The 18052-nt window shown below is 40.5% G+C and overlaps 1 protein-coding gene across 2 annotated transcripts in view; it reads left to right on the plus strand.

The window, feature by feature from the left end:
* Pld5 (phospholipase D family member 5) overlaps positions 1-18052 on the plus strand; it is a 427280-nt gene that overhangs the window by 187420 nt on the left and 221808 nt on the right. The window contains exon 2 of one of the 2 annotated variants that reach the window (XM_023710314.1): positions 11009-11152. In XM_023710314.1, the coding sequence (XP_023566082.1) occupies positions 11109-11152 (44 nt within the window). In that variant the 5' untranslated portion in view covers positions 11009-11108. The remainder of the gene's footprint in view (positions 1-11008; positions 11153-18052) is intronic. The other variant, XM_004626838.2, reaches the window with a different exon arrangement.

The following is an 18052-nucleotide window of genomic DNA, read 5'->3' on the forward strand; positions in this document are numbered from 1 at the left end:
GGTCCCTGTGCTTTGCTAAGCTTGTTCTAAGTAGGTGCTTTAGACCACTGAGCCATCTCACCAGCCCCCATCCTGTTTCTTTGGAAATTGTGTATCATTTCTAATATTTTATCTATTTTTTATTCTCTTTAAAATAAAAATAAATAAATTAATATAAAAGGACTTTTTCATCTCTTTTCTCTAGATGCTTTAGCTGTGTTGACTTTTCTAAAACCATACCTTTCGCTCCTCATCTTACACTGGTAGACTTCCAGTGCACCTCTGTTCTGTACCATGGCGTGGACACTTGTCCAGTGTATGTGTGGTTCTCACGAGGATATCTAGGAACTGGATGTATGTTATGTAAGCTGGCAAAGCTGTGTATCTTTCATGGAAGGGATCCTTTGTGTGAAGAGTAAAGTTTTAAGCTAGACTCTTACAGAATATGAAAGTAAAGTGAAATTATAATTTAAAAAAAAAACTAACTCATAAGAGGGCTGGCAAGATAGCTCAGCAGACTAAGCACCTGCTTTGGCAAACACAGAGATCAGGGTTTGATCCCCAGTCCTGCATGCCATCCATATTGAAGAAGAATATGAATAATTTTAACTTCATCTCTTTTTTTTTTGCACATTGGCATTTTATCTTTAGGTACATTAATACAAACTTGTAAGAAGTTCTTAAATAATATAAAAGCCTAGATTTAAATACATAGTACTTCTTTTTTTTCTGTATTTTAAGGAAGGGTCTACAGGGTGTTCAGAATCTACTACCAGAATGGTCTCATAGTGATTCTCCTGTTTATAGCCTCCCAAGTCTGGGATTACAGGCACACACCTCCATGCCCAGTCTCAATCATGGTCTCTGCGTGCCCAGGGGATGGGGCTGGCACAGCAAGACCGGGGATTGATCCCCTAGCCCCTGCACCTGCTTGCAGATGCTTTCATCCGCTGAGCTATTTGGTCAGCCCAAAATACATAGCACTTCTAATTTTCAGGTTTAATATTTTTTCCTTAGTCAGAGATCATATATCTCTGAGTCTTATTTGATGTAAAATGTGTTTGATAAGGAAATGTAAAGGCCAGAATAATTTGATTTATTTCTTCATGAAGAAAGCAGTTCTTTTCATTCATTGTCTTTGTAACTATAGTTCAAATAAAGATTGCTAGATATTGTCAGAAAAAAATTTATTTTCTCTTAGTGTGTTAAGCTCACCAATGAGATGTGAACTTTAGGCATGTGTATTGGCTCTGCTTGAAGTCCTGCTTGCCTTGATGCAATTCAGTAAAAGCAGAAGCATGTGATTCAAATTGATTTCTGGAATGATCTATTAAGGACTTGAAAATGAGTAAGTTGCTTTGTAACCTGGAGTTGTGTATTAGGCTTTTACAGTATCATTTGAATCTAGCCTTTTACTTAGGTAAATTAGAAATTAAATGAGACCAAGGAAATTAACAATATGATTTCATGTTGGTGTAATGCACTGTTCCATCAGCTCACTTCAAAAATGAAACCAGAGTCTGGATTTCTCATCTTTGACAAATGACCACGAAAATACTAACTTAGCCATTTTTAGTAAAGTGTAATAATATAGAATCCAATTAATAGACATTAATGGAAAGTTGTGCAGTTTACTGCATCAAAGTAATTCCAATGACACAAAAGTATCTAATGTTCTCTTTTACTGTTTTACCATAACATTCAGAATAAAGGAAAATAAATCAAGTGTTGTTGAAGCTTAAGCATTTAGTACAAATTTCGCTGGGATCACTCACAGGGTGCCTGTTGAGCACGCGGCATCACACACTTAAACTGCTGGCTCAAGGACTCATTTTGGGTTGATGCTGAATGATATTGTCCTGGATTAGATTCTGTCATATGGGCTGGCCAAATAGCTCAGCACCTGCAAGCTGGAGCAGGGCCCTGGGATTCAATCCCTGGGCCTGCTGTGCCGGCCCTGCCCGCGGGACATGCTGAGATGGCATTGAGTCTGGGCAAGGTGGCATGTGCCTTTAATCACAGCTCTTAGGAGGCTGTAAACAGGCGGATCACTATGAGTCTGATCTAGTAATGAGACCCTGAACACCCTCTAGCCCCTTACCTAAAATACAAAAAAAAAAAAAAAAAAAAATTCTTAGACTTGAGTAATGTGTGTATCTTTGGATTATATTTGATGCCTTCGCCCAAAACACTTCTAGAGAAAACAGATAAACTGAAAACAATGTTTAATAACATTTTCTGCCAGGGGGCCAGGGAGATGACTCAGTAGTATAAGTATTTGCCTGGCAATGGCCTGAGTTCAACCCCCGGTTTTGCAAAAAAAAAAAAAAAAAAAAAAAAAAAAAAGTTTATAAAAAAAAAAAGTTTATAAAATGACATGATAATTTACTTGGGAGACCCAAAAACCTCCACAAAGAAGCTACTAGAATTAATACACAAATTCAGTAGCAGATCAGGATACAAAGTCAATGCCCAAAAGTCAGTAGCGTTCCTCTACACAGATAACAAACACACTGAGAGGAAAATTAAAGAAACAGTACCTTTTACAATAGCACCATGGAAAATGAAATACCTTGAAATTAATGTAACTAACAAGGTGCATGCTGGCGGTGAATGAGTGCCTTGTTCTGAGGTGGGGTGGTGTGTGGTAGGTAGTGTGCCAGAGCACGCCCATGGAATTCATCCCACAAACTCTATGGAACAGCCTGGAAATGCTGACCTCTTTACCTCTGGGCCACACTGACCTGAATTATTTCATGGCGTCCCTCATCCCAACAACACTAGGGATCCCTCCACCCCACTGGACCCAACCCTGGCCTGGCACATGAGAACTACTGCTGTGCTCTTGGAACCCCTCCAGACCCAACCCAAGCCCACTTCTGCAGCAGGAAAAAGCTGAGCCTAGCAGCCAGACCCAAGCCAGGCACAACAGGGTGATTTCAAACTTCGTAGATCTGCACTTGAATTTCAGTAGGTGCTAAGGTTATAACTGTACCAAAACTCTATACCAAAGGTCAGAGGACACTGCTATACAAAATGACAAAGAGCAGGAGCAAAATGCAATCTCAAGCTCCAAGCCCACCCAGAACAAGTGCAAAAGACACTAGCACAGAAGAAATTGGGAATCACACAAATGAAGTGTCTAAATGAATAGCATCTGAAGTAAAAGAAAAAAACTGCAGAAAGGTATAGAGGAACTCAGATCAGAAATAAACTCTAAAATAAAAAAAATCTCTGAATTAATGACATCTGAAGTAAAGAATCAAATGCAAAAATATATAGAGAAAATCAGATCAGAAATAATCTCTGAAGTAAAAGAATAACTGCTTCTAAAGAAGACACTGATGAAAAATAGAAGAGATAGGAAAAATGATGGAGTCCTTGAATGAGCAATATAGGAAAGAAATAGATCACATGAAGCACAGTCAAAGACATAGAGAGGAATGTTGAGTGAAAGTGAAGATGGAGTTTCAGATCTTGAAGATGCCATTGCAGCTACTAAAAAGATAAGATCTCTTAAAAGCAACTAGGATACAGGAAAAAAATAATTGATCACCTGCAAGACAATGCAAAGATGAACAATGTGAGACTAAGAGGCATCAATGAGAAAGGAGTCAATACAAATGATATAAAAAGAATATGGGCAGAAGTAATAGCAGAAAACTTCCCAAATATGGGGAAACAATCTGACATTCCAGTAACTGAAGCATACAGAACTCCAAATAACTTCAACTCAATTAAAAACACACCAAGACATAGAATAGTCAAGGTCCCAGAAATACAGCACAACAAAAATATACCGAAAGCCACCAGAGAAAATAAACACATCACATTCAAAGGAAAATCCATCAGAATAATGGCAGACTTCTCTTCACAAACCATGAAGTCAAGAAGAGCATGGAGCAGAGAACTTCAAGTCCTCTATGAAAACATATTCCAGCCCAGACTACTATACCATGCAAAATTCTCTTTCAAGTTTGATGAAGTGAAATATTTTCATGACAGAACAATTAAAGAATTTCATTCAGGGTGATTAGAATAGATATATAGTTACATTCTGTTAATGAATTGAATGATTTGTTCTAATGGTGTTTGTAAATAGTATGTCAAGTCCGCATCTTGTACAGCAATTAACCACTAAGAAGAATGTATGCAGTATGTTAAATATTGAAACTGTCCTACCAATTTGATTTGAAACTGTCTCATTGCTATTTGTTTATCAATAAAATTATGGGGAAAAAAAGAATTTCATGATGACAAAGCCAACCCTACACAGGCTCCTGAAAGATGTTCTAGAGAGGGAGCAAAATGATCAGAACTCCATGAACAAGAACAAGAACAGAAGGAACAGAAGGAACCCACTAAATGGGGCAAACAACTAAACATGGGAGAAAAAGGAGTAAACAACAGCAGGTAAATAAGATGTCAATCATAAGTCAATACATCTCAATTATAACCTTCAATGTAAATGGACTCAATTCAGCAATTAAAAGAAACAGACCAGCACAGTGGATTACGAAACACAATCCAACAATATGCTGTATACACACATTTAAATCGTAAAGAAATTCATAGGCTGAAAGTCAAAGGATGGAACACAATACTACATGCCCCAGCACCTCAGAAAAAAACAGGGGTAGCAATCCTGTTCTCAGACAGTCTCAACTTCAAACCAAAAATGATCAAATGAAATGAAGAAGGCCACTATATACTGGTTAAGGGAAAAATTCAAGAGGAAGAGGTAACACTCATAAATATGTACCAAACATGGGAGCATGCAACTGTATAAGACAAATCTTAATGGACATGAAAAATCTAACATCCAATACCATAGTCTTAACAGGAGACATTAACAACCCCTAATCCCAAAAAGATAGGTCAACCAGACAAATAATTAGCAAAGAAGTAACAGAACTGAACCAGAGCTTGGAACAAATGGACTTGGTGGACATATACAGAGTGTTCCAACCAAACACAGCTGAATACACATTTTTTTTCAGCTGCACATGACCCGCTTTCTAAAACAGACCACATATTAGTTCATAGGTCATGCTTAAGTATATGCAAGAAAACAGAAATTATCCCATGCACATTATCTGACCACAGTACAATGAAACGAAATAAACAACAAAAGAAACCATAAAAACCCCATAAATACATGGAAATCAAACAACACCCTACTCAGCAATCAATGGGTCACATATGAAATTAAACAAGAAATTCAACAATATTGACAATTCAATGAAAAGTCAAACACAACTTATCAGAATTTATGGGATGCGATGAAGGCAGTTCTCAGAGGGAAATTTAAAGCTCTCAACTCACACACTAGGAAAACAGAATGGGAACAAATAAACACCCTAATGTTTCACCTCCAACATCTAGTAAAGGAAGAGCAGAACAAACCTGAAGCCTAAAGATAGAAAGAAATCATAAAAATTAGAGCAGAAATTAATTTAATCAAGATGAAGAAAACAGTTCAAGGAATTAACAAATCAAAAAGCTGGTTCTTAAAAAATAAAAAAAAGTTGTTTCTTTGAAAGATTAAATAAAATTGATAAGCCCCTATCTAACCTCATCAAAAAGAGGAAGGAAAAAATTCAAATACAAGCAATAAGGAATGAAAAGGGAGTAATTACCACAGACTCAGTGGAAATTCAGAAGATTATCAATAGCTACTTTGAGAATCTTTACTCTCACAGAATAGAAGACACAGAAGAGATGGACAGATTACTAGAAAGGTACAAATTATCAGAACGGAATCAAGAAGATGTAACAACTCTCAATAACCCAGTAACAGCCAATGAAATACAAAATGTAAAAAAATAAATAAATAACCTACCGACAAAGAAAGGTCCAGGTCCAGATGGATTCACAGCTGAATTCTACAAGAAATTTACGGAAAATATTATTTCTATACCCCTCAAACTCTTCAATGAAATTGAACAGGAAGCAATCCTCCCAAAATCATTCCTGAAACCAAGTATTATACTGATACCAAAACCAGGGAAAGACACAACTAAAAAAGAGAACTACAGGCCAATCTCCCTCATAGCATACATGAAAAATCTTCAATAAAAACCTAGCAAATAGAATACAGCAAATCATCAAGAAGAGTATACACCATGACCAGGTAGGATTCATCCCAGGGATGCAAGGATGGTTCAACATATGCAAATCTATAAATGTAATACACTAATCAATAGAGACAAGTCCAAAACCACATGATCATCTCAATCGATGTAGAAAAGGCTTTTGACAAATTCCAACACTCATTCATGTTAAAAACCCACAGAAAATTAGAATTGATAACATCTACTTCAGTCTGATAAAAGCCATTTATGACAACCCATTGGCTAACATAATTCTAAATGAGAAAAAACTGACATCTTTTACTCTCAGATCTGGTACAAGAGAAGGATGTCCTCTATCACCACTTCTATTCAATATAGTTCTGGAATCATTAGCTAGAACCATTAGACATGAGAGGGAAATAAAAGGAATAAGAATAGATAAAGTATCATAAGACATGATACTTTACTTGCAAGACCCAAAAAACTCCACCAAGAAGCTACTAGAACTGATACACAAATTCAGTAACATAGCAGGATGCAAAGTCAATACCCAAAGTCAATAGCATTCCTCTACACAGATAACAATCACACTGTGAGGGAAATTAGAGAAATAATACTTTTACAATAGCACTGAGGAAAATGAAATACTTTGGAATTAATCTAACTAAAGAAGTCAAAGAGGGAACCAGGGAGATAGCTCAGTAGAATAAGCACTTGCCTGGTCAAGCCAAGGGCCTGAGTTCAATCCCTGGTTCCATAAAAAAAAAAAAAGAAGAAGAAGAAGTCAAAGATCTTTTCAAGGAAAATTACAGCACTCTGAAAGAAGAAATCATAGAGGATTTCAGGAAATGGAAACACATTCCCTGCTCTTGGATAAGAAGTACCAACATTGTGAAGATGGCTATAGTCCCAAAATAGTTGTACAGGTTTAATGCAGTCCCTATCAAACTACCACCAACATACTTCACAGACCTAGAGAAATCATTCCTAAAATTTATTTGGAGCCAGAAAAGACCTAGACTAGCAAAGGCAATCCTGGCCAACAAAGACAAGGCAGGAGGCATTATAATTCTGGACTTGAAATTATACTACAAAGTTACTGTGATAAAATCAGCATAGTATGGACAACAAAATAGACCTGAGGATCAATGGACTAGATTAGAAAATGCAGAAGCCTCTACAAACACACTCAGCCACCTTATCTTCAACAAAGGGGCCAAACATGCTTACTGGAAGAAAAATAGCCTCTTTAACAAATGGTGCTGGAAAAACTGGCTCTCTACATGCCAAAGACTAAAACTTGACCCAGGTCTATCACCATGCACTAAGCTAAAGGCAAAATGGATTAAAGATCTAAACATTAAAACAGAAACACTAAATCTGGAAGAGAAAGTAGGAGGAACTCTTGAAGACATAGGGGTAGGCAAAGAGTTCATGAACAAAAATCAAGTCACATGGGTAATACTTGAAAGAATTAACAACTGGGACCTCCTCTTATTGAGAAGTTTCTGCACATCAAAAGAAATTACCAACAAAGTCAAAAGCCAAGCCCCAAATTGGGAACATTTTCTGTCAGACGATAAGTAGCTTTTTGCTTTAGATTTCTAAAGGAAGCAGTGGTAGGTCCATGTAATGAAATTCTGTCTAACAACTGAAAATATGCTTTAAAAGAGCGTTTAATGACATTAAAAGCAAGAGCCAGAAGCAGAGCATAAAACTGCTTTATACAGCATGATATAGTCTTTTTTTTTTGTATTTTTTTTCATAATATGATATAGTCTTATCACAGTGCTCAAAGGCAGAGGTACTATGAGAAAGCCCTGGTATAAAAGTTAATAGTGATCCAGTCTTGGTAAGATTGTAAGTAGTTTTTTTATATTATGCATTTTTAAAGAGTTACCATTTTCTGATTATTCAAATAATATTAAAAATTTAAAAGCTTGGTGGAAAGTCTTTCAAAATAAAACATGAACATATTTAAAGTTATTTTAAACCATCACAAAGAAAAGAAATTACAAGATTTATATTTGAGTTTTTGCACTTATTTTCATCCCATTAGTACTTGATCTAATAAAGGCAAATAAGTTCCAAGGATGAACAAGTATTGCACAGGATTTACTATAGATGAATAGCACAGTACAGTGCCGCGCCCTTATTCACAGTTGTGCTTTTCTCAGTTTCAGTTATCTGCCGTCAATTGCAGTCTGAAAGCATTAAACGAAAAGTTCCAGTTTTAAGTATGTATGCCTTTCTAAGCACTGTGATGAAATATCACACATCATGTTCCATCCTTCCCAGGATATGAATAATCCCTTTGTCCAGTGGGTCCACGCTGTATACACTACCTGCCCATTGTTTACTGAATAGCCCATTCAGTTATCACATCACCTGTCAAGGTATTGCACTGCTTTGTGTTCTAGTAACCCTTCTTGTACTGAAAACTGCAAGAGTGGTGATGCTGACAATTTTAATACAGTTTGTGCCTTTTTTATCTAATTTTTTTATATTTTCATTAGATATTGGTGTGATCTCTTGTGTCTGATTTATAAATTAAACTTCATTGTAGGTATATATGAAAACTATAGGAGAAAACATGGTATATACTGGGCTCATTACTGTCCATGATTTCCAGCACCTGTTGGTGGTCTTGGGATTTATCCTTCATGGATGGAAGGAGAGGGAAAAGGGTGCAGAATCTCTGTGGCCTCAAATATAAACATCTCTTGGGAACTTGTTGCAGTGCTCATCTTTAAGTGCTGCCCTAGAACAACTAAATCAGAAACTCTGCAATTGCATTCCAGTCATGCATATTTTAACAAGTCCTCTAGGTTATTTGGAGGCACGCTGAAGTATGAGGGTTGCTACTTTTGGAACAATTTCTCAAAAAATTTTATTCGAGAACTTATCCACCTAATATTGCCCTCTCTTTCCATTTCACTTCTTTTGGCCCTGTTTCTCACTCTCTGCTTCTCTCTTACACATGGTGATAGACGGCTTGGTTCTTTTGCATTGGTGTTTATCCATACATTCCCAAAATACTGGAGGCAGCATACAGAGTGCTCAAAATGCAACAAACTAACAGTAACAAACATCAAGTCCAGTTACTGTTTTAAGTGTTTTGTGTTCAGTATCTCATATGTAACCCAAGAAAGCAGTTTTTACTGTTACCTCCAGTTTACAGTCAGGGAAGGGAAAGCACAACATTGATTACCCATGGACAGGGAATCAGTAAGCGGTGGAATCCAAGCACTTTGGCTATAGAAGTTTGAGACCTCAGCCACGTCATTGTATTGCTTCTTAAAAAGAAAGCTAGTAAGAAATAAAGGGTGCATGGAAAATAAAGGAGTAAGATAGACGCAGTGTATTCTTCCGTTTTGTGTAGTTGCTAAGCGTGGTCCCATGAATTTGCCTCTGCCCCCAAGATATGCCTCCATAATAATAAATAATGTTGAAGTAAATCCTCAAGAAGGTTACAGTTGAGTCCTGAGAGAATTCATTTGTGTGACTACATTCTCAAACCAAAACCACTGTAATTTCTATTTCATCTGTTTGTAATTGATAATATTGTCCTTGTTTCTTGAGCACCTTCTATTTGTTGGGTATCATGCTGGCTGCTTCCTCTTTGAGTGTGGCGTAAGAGACTCATGATGACAGCCAGGAAGGGAAGGCAGTCACAGCAGGAGATCAGACCCGAGGGAGGATCGGAAGACGCAGAAACAAAGCACTCACAAGGGATGGTGATGCTGTGCACAGAAATGCTGATTCCTTTTGCTTAACTGTGTCTTTCTCTGTAACCTGCAGTCTGAAGTTGCCCCTGGGAAGAACTGGGCTCTGAGAGTGTGTGTGTGTGTGTGTGTGTGTGTGTGTGTGTGTGTGTGTGTGTGTGTTTGCAAAAATACATTTATTCTATCACTAAGGTGGTGTCCCTAGCCACTCGGTCAAAGATTACTCTTTCTGCTCTGTAAATATCCCCTAGTTTCACATAGAGTTGTAAAAGTTGCTTTCTTTTACCCCCATTCTCCTTTATACAATAAAGAATAACTTAGTATATGTGGGCTGATACATTGAGATACCATAAAGTAGATGGCTTATCGACAAGAGAAATTTATTTCTCACAGTCTAGAGGCTGAAAAGTTCTAGAGCAAGGCACCGGCAGGCTCGGTGTCTGGTGAGGGCTCACCTCCTGGTTCATTGGTGGCACCTACAGCCACATCATCCCACGGGGAAGGGATGCCTCTTGTGGTTAAGACCACCCATCTTCTTGATGAGAATGAAGACTGTCTCATCACCTAATCATCTGCTAAAAGATGCCGTCTCCTAACTCCTTTGCATAAGGGGTTACAATTTTAACATCAGATAGCAGACAAAACTCTGTTCCAGGGGCCACAGCTCCTACTAGTTATCATGGCCTTCTCTTTTGTCAGCTTCAGCCATGGGTGCCAGGTGACAAGGGTGTTTCCAGTTCCAATGCTTGGGCCTGATGGTAAGGATATGATTGTCCTTTAACCATCTGGGCTTTGCCTAGATTTTCAAGTGAAATCCAAGAGTATGATGGTTGTTTATGCTTCTGCTCAATGTCTTGAAATAAATTATGTCAGTTACACAACGCTAATGCTAGCGTCTGTATTTTATTTTTAATTTGAAACAATAGATCTCCCAGCTTTCTCTTTCTGGACCGCTTGTGATCAAAAAGAGAAAGAGCAAAGTGGTTCAGACGTCTGAATACTACACTGGAAAAATTATTGAACAGGGCCTAGCAATCCAGTGGGGTTTGAAGTCTGTGCTAAGGAGTACCTAAAGGTCCCAGGTAATTTCAGCTGCGGCCCTGCTATCCTCTAGAAGTGATAGAAGTGATGGTGCTCCTGCGGTCCTCCATAGGGTTTCAGAAGCTGCCAGCCCTCCAGTTTGCTGGGTGCCAGCTCCCAACTCACCTCTTTCCTGTCTTTCTCTTCCAGTCCCAGCAGAAGTGCATTGTGATCTTTGCCCTCGTCTGCTGCTTTGCCATTCTCGTTGCATTGATCTTCTCAGCTGTGGACATCATGGGAGAAGACGAGGATGGACTCTCAGAAAAGAATTGTCAAAATAAATGTCGGTAAGAGGTAACAAACAAAAATTCTCTTTTAGGGGGTGGGCAAGGAAAGCCAAGACAGTCCTGGATACCAAAGAGAAACACATCATAAAGACAAGTGGTCATCCGCTTCTTCTTGGCTCATGGGGGCTGTCGCCTTTTAGACCAAGCCAGCAAGCATGAGCAGTGATTTGACTGGTTTGATAGTTGTCCCACCTGCCTTATAGAGAGATAAATTTTTTTTTTTAACATTCTGCATTTCTGGAGACCTCTATGTTCCCCAGGAGGCAGAAGCAAGTGCCCAGTGGACCAAGAACACTGTACTAGTTGTTACATCAGATAGACATTAGCAGGGCCAGCGAGATAGTTTAGTGGACTAAGTGCCTGCTTTAGCAAGCACAGGGACCAGGGTTTGATCCCCAGTCCTACATGACGCACTGGCCCCACCCCTGGGGCGTGCTGAGCTGACGACAGAGTCCGGGTGTGCTGGTGCACTCCTGTAATCCCAGCTCTGGGGAGGCTGAAAACAGGAGGATCACCATGAGTCTGAACTGCGTAGTGAGACCCTGTACCAAATACACAAGTGAAAAAAAAAATTAAATAGACATTAGCACAAGCATCTCAGGAAAATTTCCAATTGCAAGTTAAAGATTAAGTCTTTGAAGAGTTACAGGCTTTCCTCAGTCTGCCCCAATTTACTACACTGTTTCTTTTTCATCTAGAAATTGCAGCAACTTTATCATTATGTATAGACAGGGCTACATAATGATACTTTGGTCACCGATTGACCTCATGTATGACAGTGGTCCAATAAGATTTCACTCCCTAGTGATGTCACAGCCATATATGTCCTGTGATCCTCACTCACATTGTGATTAATTCGCTAAGGATGCATTTATCAGAACATGTCCCCTTCTGTAAGTGACACACGACTCTGTTCCATCTTAGTTATGTTGGCTAGCATTTCTCTGGGTCATTGCTGACTAGCAGAGACACCATGCCTGGTTTCAAACCCGTGAATCTCTTCATGCAATGCTTTCCTGAGCTACAATCCCTTCCTGAGGTCAGGGAAGCATGTAGAAAAGTACTAAGGGGGGGAAATAGATGAAGTGGTCTATTTTTACATATATATTGCTGCAAAGCAGAAATGAGATCACCAAATTATGACAGTAATTATGAATTAGAGCTCACGATGAATTTAAATTGTAGTTTATTCCTGTGGAAAGCATTAGTCTAAGTGCCCATCTTTTCTAGCTTAAAATCAGCTGCAACCTGGTATGGGTCTCTGAGTTTTTATTCTGGATAGGTCGCGTTGAGGTTGAATGTTCAGGGTGAAGAAGTGCCCTAAAACACGACTGACTTTTTCTTTCACCCGTGAATCATTGTGATCTACCAAAAAACACGTGCTAGATCCACAGCAACGCATAGAAGAAATACATCGGCAGACATCTTGGATTTTATTCCTTTGTGTTAGAAAGGTGTTTCATAAGCACATTTACTTCTCAAATGGAATCATGGAGAAAAATTATACTGGGATGCCTGTAAGGAAAACAAGGGAACAATAGCTTTGCTGTCACCTTCCGCTAATGCTGTTTGTTCCAACGCCAAATGTGAACTCCACATGGACAGGAAGCCAGTGACTCACATTTACTGAGTGGAAACTCTCTGCCTTTCTCTTCTGCCTCCCCTTATAATGAAGACTGCTGGGTACTTTAAATACAAATCCCAGCACTCGAGAACAATTTTATAGAGGCCAAAGCTTGACAGCTTCTTAAGATAAAATACCTGCAATTTTTTCAGTCCCCATTACCACATATTGCTAGGTTTCAACAAAAAAAAAAAAAAAGAGCTTTCTTGAATGCTGATTCTTTTCACATAAAAGAAGCTATGGTTTACTCAAATTTACTCAGATTTTTACTTTTTACTCGAGTGGAATTTGGGTCTCGTTATTTCTTTATCTTAACTAAGAACTAAATTCTGATGTCTCAGCTGCTTGCTCCTCCATCTAGAAAATAATTCTCTTTCTTTGCCTGCCTGTCCTGGAACCAGCATCTGGCTTCTTCCTCGCTCTCCCCCCAGGAGCCTCTGCCTTCCCTGCTTTCTCCAGTGCATGGGAGGAGGAGGTAGTATACCTGAGAGGCCTTGTATCACAATCTGTGTTCTGTACCATAATTCTATTCTCATTTTAATTTGATGAATGTCCTTATAACATCTGTCCCCCTCCTTATTATCCTGGGCAGCATGTGTCTTAGCTTTCACAATTCTCAAACTTTCTCGTATTTCATTTACTGAGCCTTATCATTAGCCCCATCCATGCCAGCATCTTCAGTAATTTGGAAGTGTGCTCCCCGGCTGCCTAGGCTGATCATGCCTTCAGCACCCCATAATGTCCACTCCTCCTTTGTACCAACCTGGCAGCACCCAGATCCTCTTCCAAACTTGCCTGTTGCAGTAAACGACCGTGGACTTTGAAACCCGAAAGATCCGAATTCAGCTCACAATTCTTCCTTCACTCTAACTTGTAAACTTAAGAAAGACATTAGTTGAATTTCTTCATTCATCGCCTCCCAGCAGAACACCTAGAGGCTGTACAAGGAGTCACAGTGTCCTTAAGGAGACTGTCAGGACGGTGTACCAGCATCAGAACTTCAACGGGGATGTCAGAGGGGCTGTGGGAGACCAACTTGATGTGGTGAAAAATAAATCTGTCCTTGGATTCTGCTGCACGTCCGATGGGTTATGAAGGCTATTTTAGTTTCACTTCTCTTAAAAGTGATGGATTAAAAAATCTATCTCACAAGATATGAGGACTCAGCAAGTTATATCAAAGCACCAGGAAACACAAGAGATAATGGGTCTAGAGATCCCATTTCCATATTCACAGTTAACTTTGCACTTCCTCACTTGTCCTGAATCTACTCTTTGTCCTGACTTGAGTCATTGCTTTTGTGGAAGGAGCTAAGACCAGCCACCTGGAATGCAGGGTGTTTTTTTCAGAGCTGGGTGTAGCACAGGAGTCAACCACATCATTTGGGTTTTGAAGAGACTCAAAGGCCAGAGAAGAGTGGCAGAGCTGCACAGTGGGAAGATGGGAGGCCTCCCGGGATGTTCTGACCAGGGCCGTTTAAAGGAGGAGGTGGGAAGTAGCAAGCTAGAAAGGCATTCCCGGTGATTGGCTGGGGAGGCATAGCTGCCTTTCTCTAGTTGGTCCTCTGTTAAAAGTGTGGATAAAAATTAGGGAAGCCGGAAGTTATTCTTCAAGTCCTGATCAGTTGGGGCCAATTGTAATAGCAGTTCTCATTTGGCTCCCTGGCTGTTTCTAGAGATAGCTGTCTTATTCCCTCAAGCTTGACTTAAAACAGGCTGGCTTCCTGGGCTGTGACTGGTGCTAAGGAGTAAGTTTCCTGGGCAGGTTTCTCCAGGACATGGGTCATGAGTTTGTTTTGTATGTATGATCTCACCATTGTCCATTTGTACAGTCGCTATCCAATTCCCAGACCTCCTCCTGTACTGTCAATCACGTCCACTTTAATTTTCTTTATCCCTTTGTGAGAGCGTAGCTGCCGGGCCTGTCGTCCTCCCACAGCTCTGGGTCTGATGGGAGCACTTGGATCTCTTGTGTCAAGCTTGCTGCCGCTGTTAAACTGCCCCCCCATCCTCATGCTCATTGGCCATCTCCTTAACCTTCTTCAGCCTGCAAAGGTCATTCCAGCTTCGGTAGCCGGGGCGCCCTGGTGAAAGACATGAGGCCTCTCAGAGCTGTCCACCCTCAGAGTACACTGCTGCTGGTGTAGACCAGTAGGAGAAAATGCTGCTGGTATTCAGATGCTCTCCAGCTTACCTGTCTCAACTTTACCCTTGTGTACAAAACCCCAGGCTTCCCTCATGTCTTCATCCCTCCCCTGGCTCCAGCCTCCCAGCATCCTTCCCAAACTGTACCCCAAGATGGTGCCCACTGGACCACATGAGGCTCAGCGCCTCATGACTCCAGTTCACTTTAGTTTCCTTGTTCAGCTTTCCTCTTCTAGGTGTCATTGTCATAAAAAGCGCTGCGTGCTCGACTCAACCTTTGCTGAGATCTCATTACTTGGTAGCTTAACTCCCTCTGTGTTTGCAACTTTCCTCACTCCTGGAAGTTGAAAGAACCCCAGACTTCTAGAGCTTGTCAGAGTCTTTTCACTGTTTTGACAATCTCCTCCCAAGCTCTCCCTAGCCTGTGCATGCTTTTCTAAATGTATTGCTTTAATTCATCTTATTTTATCTCTACTAACTAACGTTTCTATCATCTGATAGATTTATACTCTGAATCATACCACCCACTCAATGTTTTCCCCCTACATGTCTTGCTAAATAATGTTATCTCCCTAGAAGAAATTCCTAAGTATTTTTCTGTCTGACTTCTTTGCATCCTTATATTATTTTGCTGCTATATTACTGTACTAAAAGTAGATAATGATGCACTCACTTATCATAATCTTCTACCTTAATCTGTAAAATGCCAACTATTCCAAAGTTAACTTCCAAATGCTATTCTTTCTTTCTTTCTTTCTTTTCTTCTTTTGAGAGGGGCTTTGCTTGGCCAGGCTGAATTTGAACTCCTGGACTCAGCTGATTTAGCCCTCCCTCTTGCCCCAGCCTCCAGGTAGCTGAAGTGACCAGCAGATATCGCTGTGCCAGGCTTCTAAGTATCTTAACCTTAACGGTGTGTTACGACCAGAAGCAAAAGCTCTGACCTCACCGAATGGTGTGGACCTGTTTCTCTGACCCTGCCAGATTTCTGTGCACTTCCCACCACTGTTGCCGCGCTGATTTGGCCCCTCTTACTTTCCAACATGAAAAAGTCAAAGGCAAATGTTCTAATTCCTACTAGGAAGGAGCCGTCCGTGGCCTCGGACATCACTGGATAAGTAAGGAGCGCGTAGACTGCTGCTGCAGAGTGCTCACAGCCCGCCATTTGGCCAGCTCGTGGTTCTCTAGTGCCCCTAACTCCCAGTGCACTCCATGTCAGCAAGAGGTGACTTCCTGCTCTGAGTTTGTGCATGCGTCCTGTCCCCAGGGACCAGCACAGGCACCGGAACTTCCCTCCAGCGCTGTTCCTGTGCAGGTCTCCTGCCGTCACATGGGGCCCTGGCCTTTCCATGACAGCCTCCATTTTATGGGGCAGCGGTGTGTGCACCTGACACCCTGTAGCTGCTTTATCACAGTCATGTTTGGTCCCTACTTGCCCACTTACTAGAGACACCCTTAGATACTGTCTAGAAGCGGACTTTCACTCATGCCTTTCTGATAAATGCGCAGGAACCAGCCTGCATCCTGCTGCCCCTCTTATCTCCAGCTCAATCCCCTCAACATTATTTTCCCACAATACTAATAAACAAGCTGAGTAGCAGGTTACCATTGCCTGTATCACCTGTTCTATCCAGGTTGTTATGGCAACCCCTCTGCCTGGACTCCGTCTTCTCAAGTCAGCTCCATCCTGTGTGGCTGCTGCTCTAGTTTGACTCACTCTTGCCCACAGATCTGCATAGCCACATTAGCTTGGGCCCTCGGCCAGATGAACAAAGGCCCTGGATCAACTCAGACTGCATATAGTTTTTGTGAGGCTACTTTAATGCAGGTACCTGTCGTAAAATGTCATCTAATACAGATTCAGTAAATGTTAAGGGGACAGGAGTTCACTGCCAGTGTTTATATTTTCCTTTTTAGGTTTTGCCTTACTTGGCTATAAAATAAACAAGAATTCAAAATCATTTTCCATCTTTCACTTACACTATAAATTTTACTTTCTCTGATAACTTTGATGTACCACACTTTATACTGACAAATCCAGCCATGTTTTTAAATTAGAGTGTTACTATAGACTTAGAAGATTCTGTTTCATTTGGGGCTTCCTCCTTAATATCTGAGTGCTTTTCCTTCTAAGGAGAAAGAGAAGCTTAAATTAACACTCCTCCTCACATGGACAAAAGCACCCACGAAGGCAGAAGCCTAGCACACCTGATTCAAATAGATTTCTAGTGCACTGGCTGGATAGTAAGGAGACAGGTAGGCTAGAAAGGCAACGCTGGCTCGGCTGGCTTCTGTGTTATGACCTTTCCCAGCTCTTCATTTGAGCCTACGATGAATTATTATTTCTTTAATAATTCTGGTTAACTTTTCCTTTGATCAGTGCCAGTATCTGCTTCTTCCAGAGTTGCTTAAGATATGAAGAGAGAAGAGTGCATTCATGTTTCAGCTGGCAAAGTAAGCACAAGCGAGTCATGAGATCCATTAATATGGGGCCTCCTCTTGTCTTCCCCCAGTTCCAAACTCTTCACACGTTCCTACAACCCTGAGCTCATTTCTCCTGGGATTTTGTTTGGAGGTGACCTTCTCTGAGAATATGATGTCCACCTGCTATAACTCACCTCCTACTACCTTCTTTGCAATTCAGCAATCCCTCAATGTCCTCGCTAATCCTTCCCTCCTCTCAGGTGGGTCACATGTATTCACGCTATTAAGCATTGAAACCAGGGCCTTTCCGTTAGCTCCAAACCTGCAGTCCCCCTGCATCAGCCTCCAAGAGCACTCGGATGGCAAGCATGTGCCGCCACGCCAGACTTCATTGGGCTTCTTGTTGGCATTTCTCTAAGATTATAAGGATGTTTGCATTCTCACCCTCCCAGGGGACTTGGCTGAAGAACCTCAACCTACCTTGAGTCTGTATTCCTTGACTTTTCCTGCACATTCCAGGCCATTCCTGCAGTGTTGGTGTCATTGGCATTTTGGTCCTTTCCTTGTTTCTCTGATTGCATCAAAATTCTCTGAAAAACAAGAAGCCCACCTTACATAGAAAGTCATGCATTAACCAAAAAAGGGGATACAGATGAATGTCCATTTTGTATCTGTGTATTCAAAGTAGTTGGGATAGATATAGAGTTACATTCTCTTA

Source organism: Octodon degus, unplaced genomic scaffold (genome assembly GCF_000260255.1).
Source record: "Octodon degus isolate 3935 unplaced genomic scaffold, OctDeg1.0 scaffold00017, whole genome shotgun sequence".
NCBI classification, from domain to species: domain Eukaryota; kingdom Metazoa; phylum Chordata; class Mammalia; order Rodentia; family Octodontidae; genus Octodon; species Octodon degus.